This window comes from Limanda limanda, chromosome 3 (genome assembly GCF_963576545.1).
Source record: "Limanda limanda chromosome 3, fLimLim1.1, whole genome shotgun sequence".
NCBI lineage: Eukaryota > Metazoa > Chordata > Actinopteri > Pleuronectiformes > Pleuronectidae > Limanda > Limanda limanda.
In genome coordinates, this window is record NC_083638.1 from 16,546,485 (window position 1) to 16,556,242 (window position 9,758).

The 9,758-nt window shown below is 42.6% G+C and overlaps 1 protein-coding gene across 1 annotated transcript; it reads right to left on the reverse strand.

Moving 5' to 3' along the window:
* Positions 1-1,302: 1,302 nt before the first annotated feature.
* fbxo22 (F-box protein 22) lies at positions 1,303-8,374 on the reverse strand. Its single transcript, XM_061067894.1, has 7 exons — positions 8,204-8,374; positions 7,842-7,974; positions 7,391-7,478; positions 6,378-6,476; positions 4,373-4,525; positions 4,109-4,274; positions 1,303-3,579 (listed from the first exon to the last, which is right to left on the reverse strand). Exons 1-7 carry the CDS (start codon positions 8,332-8,334, stop codon positions 3,186-3,188), a joined length of 1,164 nt encoding a protein of 387 aa, XP_060923877.1. The 5' UTR covers positions 8,335-8,374; the 3' UTR covers positions 1,303-3,185.
* Positions 8,375-9,758: the final 1,384 nt, after the last annotated feature.

Below are 9,758 nucleotides of genomic sequence, written 5' to 3' on the forward strand. Positions count from 1 at the left end.
CTCCATAGCTACAATAGCAGTTGTGATAAAGCTGCACTGCTTTTCTTTGCTACCATAATAGAAACTAGGGTGATAGTATGGTGTGAGAGCTGCTCGCTGTGCATCTTATAAATTGGAAGCAGATGACCTACCTGTGTGAGATTTACATTGTTGGCGGGTTACTGTGCCTCCCCTGGCTGGTAGTGATGTCTCCCTCGGTGGTGGTAGTGGTGTTGGTGGTGATGTGTGAGTGAGTGAAGCAGCAGCAGCAGACTCACAGTGTGTGTAGGCTGCAGCAGCTCTCCTCAGCTCTCCTCAGCTCTATTGCATTGGTCGAGCACCACCACCGCTGCTGCTGCTGCCTGGGCTTCAGTGGGAACGCGATGAGGGGCTGGAGCTCAAATGCAAGAAGGAGCATCGTCACTCGGCGAGATCATGTTGGGGTTTTTTAAGTGATACGAGAGCGATCGAAGGACGACTCCCCCTCCTCCCCTGCGGAAGGCTCCAGACCCCGGGTCTCCTCCGCTGCTCCTCGGTGGAGAGAGGGGGGGGTATCCCCGGCGAGCGCAGCGGGGAACCCTGCGAGGAGGAGCTGTCCGTGGTGCTGGAGCTTCTCCTCTCTTCCGTCCCCCGGGCTCCCGCAGCAGCAGCTGGGCGAACAGGAGAAGCGACCCTCAGCCAAACGCCATCAGGAGCCGGAGACTGACAGGAGCCAAGGAATCCTGTGACATTTTTGTTTGCGTCGCTCCGGTCACGACATAACCAAGTCAAAAAAATCGCAGCGTGTACGTGCGTGTGCGGGTGCGTAGTTCCCCCCCACTTCTCAATCGAGGCCGAATTTACGGGGGATAATCGCCCCCGGATGGTTTTATCAGCTTTACGCCTGGTGGGTCGTCCCTCTCCGTGTCTTGAGTGAGGATTTTTTTTTTTATGGTTTCCCAAAATAAAGATACTATGGGAATATAAATTGCCTTCGCAGCAATTGGTTTAACCGTTTGTCATTCACAGGGATTAGCCAGTCGATGGTTAAAGCGCACATCAATCAATCGCCAGCGTCTCTGGCTTCATGGGAACACGCCTGGACGTGGGCTGCAGGAGATGTTATAGGCTGAGGCTCAACATTTCAGGGCTGTGCGTAAAAATAAAGGAGAAAAAGAGGTGATGTGAGTAAAAGTGCAGCAGGGCTGTAGTTACAACCGAGGAGGGATGTGCATGACGCCGAGTGGACTCAGGAGGTGCCTGGGCTAAAAGATGCTGCTGAGATTGTTTCAAAGAGTGGAGGGGAGGAGGACACAGGAATAAACAAAGGCAAACCACCACATGTCCAATTGTTGGTCAATTTATTATGGAGGAAAATGAGAACAGATATGATTTGGCACATGTAGAAAAGTGCATCAACACAGAAACAGGCATTGTTCAATTTGCCATAAACTTACAATATTTTCAGTTCCTCTTCAGACACTCTAGTGGTAGACATGTACATTATGATACAAAGAGGGAAGATGCTCCAAATTTTTTGCTTAAAAAAGATTAAGTATTGGGCAGTTCTTTAAAAAAAAACAAAAAAAACATCCATTCTCGCAACAATCAGTGTTGCAGCTTTTTACAGATATTACTATTACAACAGTTATTCCCAACAATAACAGCAACTACTGGGCAAAAACATAAATGAACTGGAAATTGCACCTTATTGTCACCAGGACTTACTTACTTCTAAGAGAGGAAAAAGAAAGACATCAATCAGTGACGGGGTCGTCCAGAAAGAAATCTAGACATGAAAGTTGCAGCTTTACATGGATTGAACTGCGACAAGTATTTTATTGGATGAAAGGATTTGTGTCAACCCATAATATCACTATTACAGAGATTTTTTTTACCTTTTGGCTTTAGCAAAGCAAGACACTAATTACATAATCTCCAATGACCTTAAACATTTCTTCAATTTCCAACCTCCTCCAACTGACTCTTTTAATGGAAGATGAGCTGTGAGCTTGAGGTGAATCTGAGTTTCTGTCAGTCAGTGTCACTCACACAGTGAATAAATGTTCTTATTCCCAGTTGAATTTTTCTGTCGAGCTGCAGAGACTGGGAAGATGGAGCCAGTTCAGAAGCGAATCGTTTTGCAAACCCGGTCAACATTTTGATAGGTCTGACAACAGAATGTTATGTAGTCCACACTCCATACCAGCTGGTGGCAGTAATGCACCACTCTGTTGTGGGTTTGCTGCCAACAAATCTCAAAAAAGCAAAAAAAGAAAGTTACATAATGGAAGTTTGAGTCATTTCCATTAAAAAGAAATCCCAGCCAACAGGATACTTATGCTTTGCTTACTTTAAATACATTTACTTTACTAAGTAATTCTATTTTGCATTCACCGCTCAGAATTCCCAGCTGTAGCTCCTCCCACAGCTACAGGAGCAGTTCCAACCAAAACCGGACAATTTTTCAGTGTAAATAAGTGGAACCGGTTCTAGATCAGGCACCAGCACTATGTCAGTGACCAATAAGCCTCACTGCCATGAGGAAGTAGACTATACATGTGGATTAAAAATAAGTCACAGTGAATTCCCTGTGCCCAACTGAACCCGGGTAGATAGAAATCTTGCGTAAGAGTATTAATTTTTAGGCTAACAAGTTTTTGCTTATTCTTGGTAAGACAAGTGTAAAAACCTTAAGAGTAAAATCTTAAGGAGGAGAAAGAGCATTCAAATCAAGATTACCTTGATTCTGTGAAAGAAGAAACACACTCTTCATAGTCACGTGAATAAAAAAGTGCCTTTGCTGAATCAACAACTATAATAATAGCTTGGGATACTCAAGTGTGTATCATTTACTCACTTGGAAAGCAAATAAACCATGAGGTACATATCCGAGGGAGAGAAAGATATGCCATCAGTGGGTGCCGAATTTGAGAAAAAAATATACACATATATTTTACATGAGTACTAAATCACAGCTGAATTTAAACATAGATGATCAGTTTGTCTTTCTTGGGGTCCTATTTGTGAGACTCACTCAAACGATGCCAATACATTGTTGGCCGAAGGGTTAATTTCCTTTGCTTTATGAGCAGACACGCTGACAGAGATATTCTGATCTGTAATGTGACGAACATTTTGTACAGAATGTTTGTTGTTCCCCACTGCGGTTGCAAACAGGAGTCATCTCTTTTCCTGTTTCTCCACCGTTTCTACAGGTGGACCGGTCAGCCTAGATGGACCAGGGTCATGACTGTCGTGTACTCGTGCTGCAGACTGTCCGTTTCAGTGTCGCACAGCGTGTAGTCGTCTTTGATGATTCGGTCACAGCCAATCTCTCCGTTGCCAAACAAGCCGAAGAGCGGGGTGTTGGGGAACACCTTGTGAAATGCGTCGGCCTCTACGTTGTTCTGGTTGTTGTAGTAGGTCTGGCCTCTCCCAACGCAGGCGAACATGAACCCCAGGGTGTTCCTCTCTGGAATTTTGGCCGCCTTTAACCGTCGGATTGTGTCTTCAGCCTCCTTTGGATTGCTGATATCTTGGTCCAAGAGGACAGATGCCCCCTGCACCTTAGGACCACTCAGCGCCAGACCCACCACACCGTGCGCACCCTGGCTACAGCTACAAGAAATGGGGGGGGGAGTGTGAACATTATTACAAAGAGTAAGCAGTAGAAATGCTGCTGAAAGTTAACCTGCAGCACTGATATCGTTAATTCAATCAGGACATACTCTACTGAGGAGATGGAGGGTGTAAGTGACAGTGAAATACTAATATCGAGGCAGTATCGTCTCAGACTTCCACTTGTTGGTCAAAAAACCAACAGACGTGCACAAAAATCTGTGTTTCATCTACAATAGCCATTCACTCCAGGGTCGTATGACTGCAGTAAACACAGGTTTTTAATCCCCTCTGGCTCTGAGCAGCATAGACAGAAATGAAATAGCCAGATAAACGCGTTAATTTTACAAGACAGTGAGGTGAGAGAGCGCTTTAGCTGGCGGTGCGTTTGTGACGTCAAGCATAACGCACCAAGGAAAGAGAGAGAGGCAAACTCCTCTACTAGCGATGGGAAAAGGGGTCAAGGTTTGTTTTTTTAAAGAAACCTGCGTTTACGATCTAATATTGGTGTAGAGGAGGTATAGCTCACCATTGTCTTGGAGGAGAGAAGACACTTTCCACCAGGCCTCCAGCGATGAGAGCTTTGCTCTTGGACAGCTGCTCCAGCAGCTGGCTGAGGAAGCGTGCTCCTCCAGGTTTATATGCCTCATAGACAAACAACAGTACCACACGCAGATCTGGGTTCTCAACTAGCCCTGGTGAAAGCACAATAAACACAGAACTTATACAAAAACAGGTTCTGACAGACTTCACGAGATTTAGTTGAGCTCTGTTTAAATGAGTCTTCACTCACCTGCTTCTTTCAGGGCACTTGGAGAGATGGACTTCTTACAGAAGTGAAAGGGCTTGATGTGCACACCCTCCATGCTGGGCAACATGATCGCAAAGCCCGCTTCCCCTTCCTGGTGCTCCTGAGGAGGATTGGAGCTAGGGCCACTGGGAGTCACTGCACAGAGACAATAAGGCACCATTCAGCAGCTTGTTTTTATACAGTCCCTGACACAAGTGTGTTGTGAAGGAACAAATTCAATATCATTTTATTTGTACAACAAAGCTCAACATACATTATCTCACAGTACTTTACAACGTTATACAGAAACCACAAGGTTCCCACAGAGCCAGCACATGGAGACTGCCCAGATATAAAAACAACTCCCTTTTAACAAAGACTGCTGAAGATCTTTTGTTCATCTATGACCAAAAATACATAGTTGACCTGCACACATATAATTTGCTTCTTCTGAATAAATATACGGTTGCGGTAAAACTGTTTTCATGAGATGTATAGCGACAAAAAGATAAACAAAAAATGTGGAATGTGGAGGGACTTTGCCAGTGGCTATTGTATATCTGTTCAGATCAATTCAAAGAACCTTAATCCAAGAGTTTGTTACTGAAGTACTACTTATAGGAGACCGCTGTAATTAACAACTCATAGTTCCTACAAAACAAAATTTTCAACTAGCTAAATCAAATCCTGAAGAAAAGGTTAATAAAAATCTTGACAGTGCTCGTGAGGGACAAGCAAAAGGAAACCATGGAGACCTGGGAACCACTTCCTAGTGGCCAATAGAAGTACTAAAGCTCAAAGAGTGGACACCAAATCACCAGTCAACTAAAGTTTTGACTAGTGAAGGAGATTTCTTTGTTCTTATTATTTTAATATTGAGACCGTTTACGCTAACCACATAAAAACACAACAGCACAAACCACAGCCTTAGCAAGGACCAGAAATTTACATGAACATCAGGAAAATCAACACACAAGCTACTGTGGAATTTCTCTATTCTTAATGAACATCACACAATCAAACGCACTTGTGAACAGTCTCAGAATTAGCAGGCGGATGGGCTGCCAAACAAATGAGAAAACATCAGCTTGTGACTGCATACATATAAAAGATCCTAAAATGAGATGATGAATGAGCCTCATTCCCCACACACACACCTTTTCTAGTTGCTAGGGTTTACAATCGTGCTGACGTAAAACCTGATGGAAAATGAACCTAAAATGAGCAAACACTGCACATTATAACGTTATTTATCCTCCATCATGTTTCAGGTTATGGAATTCATAACGGATTACGCAGACATACGTGTGCAGGTGAATCATAAATAATCTTTTTAATACTGTGCAGCCTCACACCCATTGTGCATAAATGATTAGATGTACTCGAGGCTATTTGGAAAATCTATTACGACAAATCTATAGGGTCAATCCTATTCAATCAAAGTTTTAATTCAATTGAATTAGATTTACGTGATGACCCTGCGCTGAACCTAAACTGCAATATCACAAAATGAGTGTTATCACAAACAGCCGCGGCTGCCATTAAACCTGATAGACGACGGGAGCCTGAAAAGCTATCATCCTGAGGAACGAGAACATGGCTGATGGAGAGTCGCTTCTCCTGAGGGTTGTGATTATATGGAGAAATGGGGAGCACAGCACCGGGGAAGACAAGGCAATCTATCAGAGGCAGCGGCAGAAAAGTGCCAGCCACTGCTGGGGCTTTCCAAAAAGGCAGCAGCAGCATGGGGGATTAATGCATAGTCTCTGCTGCTGAAAGGTGATCTACGCCTCTTAGGTGAGCTCAACACCTGGCTTATTTTGATTATTTTAAGATATTCTAAATAGTTGAACAGGATAACATCACATACGTGTACTATCACAAAATCGGAAGCTCATTTCAGAAACACTTTGTCAGTAATGGGTTCAAGACTCCCTGTATGTGGATTTAGAAGTAGATTTTTGTATCCATGAAAATAAGAGAGACAGAATAAGAGGAGAACACTTACAGACTATTCCTGGTGTAGCAACGCCCATGATGTCACAGCCTTTGGGGAAGAGCAGGTTCAGTTCTTCGACTGTGTCTGGACTGTGGCGACTCTTTTTTGCTTCAGAGAAGTTGAGGGGAAAAAAGTAAATGAAACAGGTTGCTGGTTTATTTTCCAATCATTTCAATGATAAAGTCAACATAATTCAGGAATTAAAAAAGATCTCTGGAGTAGTAAATTTGGAAAAATGTTTACCAGCTGAGCACGTTTTTGTTAGCAATGGGACAGTAAATCTACTTTTCTTTCTTCTTTCAGAATAGAAATTTCCAATGAATACAAACACAGTAAATACAAAATTCATGAAGATGTATATGGAAACCAATTTAACAAGTTTATAGAAAAGCATTGTGCAATGTAAAACTGCAGCTAAACAAAGGTGTTCTATTATGACACACAATGTTACCAATTCTCTCCCACTAAAATAAACCTACTAGTTTAACAACAAGCAAATGTCCAATGAGAACTTGTCATGTCCCACCTTGTTTTAAGTGATGGAGCCATACAATGGGCTAAAAAGTACTTCTAACCAACCAGCATCATAATACGACCAACTCTGCAGCTGAGTTAAGTGATTCGGTTTACATTGATCAATGTTCCTGGAATGTGTGTAATTTTGAACTGGCACTTACATTTTTCTCTGAAAAGAGGAATCCTGGGGTCTAATTGTTGACATTGTGTTTTTAACAAATAAATCAATATGGAAGCAAAATGCTGCCATTGTTTCAATTATTTTGGACATTTTTAACTATTTAGTTACTAAATTACTAAGCAATATTAAGTAACCAAGCAATGAAAATAGTAATCTATCTTAAAAATGTATGTAGCACTTACTGACAGCTCAAAAAAAGAATGTATAATACATGTGCTGGACATATTGGACATATATGTCCATTTGGACAAAATGAACATATTCTGTTTAATGAACACAAAGCAATGAAGCACTGCAGCACTATGGTAAAATGTTTAACACCAACCTTTACTCTGTCTGTAGCAATAAGCTTGTCCAGTAAAAGCCTCACAGTCTACCATCGCTAAGACGGTTTTAGGCAGGAGAAATACTTTCTGTGAATAAGAAGATTCAAGAAACATGTGTTAAAATGGTGTCAACAAACTGAACAGGCGTGATCTCGGAACACTACTACAAAAAACATGGCCCCAACAATGAACAACATTGTGTTGTTCATAGTTATTAATGGCTCCCGATTTAGCATCACTGTGTCTGAAAGGCTACCGATTCAACTTATGTAAAACATCATATACACATGCTGCTCAAGCTAAAACGTGTCTCTTACATAATCATTTTGGTTAAGTAGTTCATCGAAAAAGTACTAGCAGGATATATTATGTTAAAGGTCCCCTACAACACACTGTCTTCTCTGGAGTTACAGTCCAGAACAGCCCTCTCTCAGTATTCAGTGTGTTTACCTCCACCTCCTGGGCCAGGGTGCTGCAGAGGGCATGGACCTCGGTGTCGGACGGGCCCAGGGCGGACACCCAGGTGAGATGCTGCTGGGTCCTCAGCACCCTGCGGGCACAGTTCCTCCACAGCCTGCAGACACTGAGCAGAACCACGAACAAACTTAGCTTCAGCTGCTAGCCAAACTTGAACCGCAGAGTTAACCAGCTCATGTTTCTGTCAAGAATACACAATAAATAAACACTACAAAGCGCCTAAGATGCACAAAAACCCGACACACCGACTCGTCTGCTCTCCTTGTGTCTGCAAACATAGTTTCACTTCCACTAGCGCTGCCATTAGCATTAGCTAACGTCACATTTCCCGTTACCTTGCGGTCCGGAGCAGAGATTTGGTCGGTAAGAAGGTCAGAATCCGTTCCACCACCTCAGCGACATTACTGAGCACGTACGAGGCCTTGCTGTCTTGTAACTCAGCAGCGAAATCCTGGTTTTCATCCATCTTCCTCTCTGAAGGCTCAAGATTTCTCCAGCACGGCCGCCCAGCTGCGAACTTTCAACTCTGCTTCTCCACCGCTGCCGAGGCGCGACGACAAAGAGCGCCCTCTGCGGCGAGGAGGTGCTGCGGCAGCTTAGCTTCAAAAGGTTTATAAAGGTTAGTATTGATAACGAGCATTGTTAGATAATGTTTCCTATGACCGGGTCACAAGAAAAATATATTTATGGTGCACAATGTTTTATTTTTGGAAAATATTGCTCTAAAATTTGCTTTTTCCTGCACAATCTCTTTAGCACTACTTTAAGAAACTATTCTCGGGGGAAACCAACCATTGGGCTAAAAGCTCACTGTGATCCACACTGAGTCCACAGCCATAAGGTCCCTGGCAGACGCCTCATATTAGTTTTTTAAGGTTTTGAGCTCATATAACAATACTTATACTTCCTCTGTCTTTGTTCTTTTGTGATGGATTGTTTTCTACCTCATTCTGACTTGTGTCGAGCCCGGTCCCTTCTGGACCAGACAGCGTGTTCGTTGATTCGAGGTTCAAGTGGGAAAGGTTAATAATTTTTACAAGTTCAGTGTTCAAAAGTTTCACAGTAATACGTTTATTGTATAAGAACAATACTTACAGAGAATCTCTGGGGTTCGGCTGGACACGTCACCAGGTCACTGGATCATGTCGAGAAGAAGCTCCCACTTTTCCCAAGTCCACAGTATTTGTAAGAGACACAGCGTGCAACACAGAGGCGGTTCTTTTCTTGAGGGCACTCAGCAATTGGCCAGATGTATACTGTCTCCTCAAAGTGCAGTTTTTTGCAAGCACATCATTGTGAGAGAAGGTCCACTCCACCAGGTGTCTCCCACCATTGTGCCCTTATCAAGCAGGGAGTCTTTCACAGTGGAGAGACCCAGCAGATTAGACTTAAGGGAGGATCTAATATCTTTTTCTCATAATAATTTATGAAATGGTTCTTTGTGTTTAGTCCTGGCACGTCCTCTCTCCTTCCTGAGAATCCATGCTTTCATTATCTCAAATCTCAAGATGAATGTACTTTTCACACTTCTCTCCAAGCTGTACTTTGCAGTCAGATTGACACTCAGATGGTTGCGCTCTGTGTTTGACCCTGTGCCTGAGTCCAGAAGTTATACATTACTCCAGATGAAAGAAACAGTTGTAATATTGTTAATTCTATAGACTACACAGCTAATATTGATTCACAGGATATACATGTAGGTAAAATATAGTAAAATATATTCATAAGCTAGAGAACAAAACATAGATATCTCAACACTTGCCTGCTGCTGAAACAACTATATTTCCCCAGTGTGTGGATCAATACATTTTTGATTATCTTACCTAAAACAAGATTGTTATTATTATTACTATTATTATTATAGGATGGGTCACCATGAAACTTGTTGAA

Bases quoted from the DNA above. Each gene is read 5' to 3' on its own strand.
- fbxo22 (XM_061067894.1), bottom strand. From the start codon at position 8,334: ATGGATGAAAACCAGGATTTCGCTGCTGAGTTACAAGACAGCAAGGCC. The intron at 7,479-7,841 runs GTAAACACACTG...TCTTATTCACAG, and splicing joins CCCTGGCCCAGGAGGTGGAG to AAAGTATTTCTCCTGCCTAA. The intron at 3,580-4,108 runs GTGAGCTATACC...CATTTCTTGTAG, and splicing joins TTCTCTCCTCCAAGACAATG to CTGTAGCCAGGGTGCGCACG.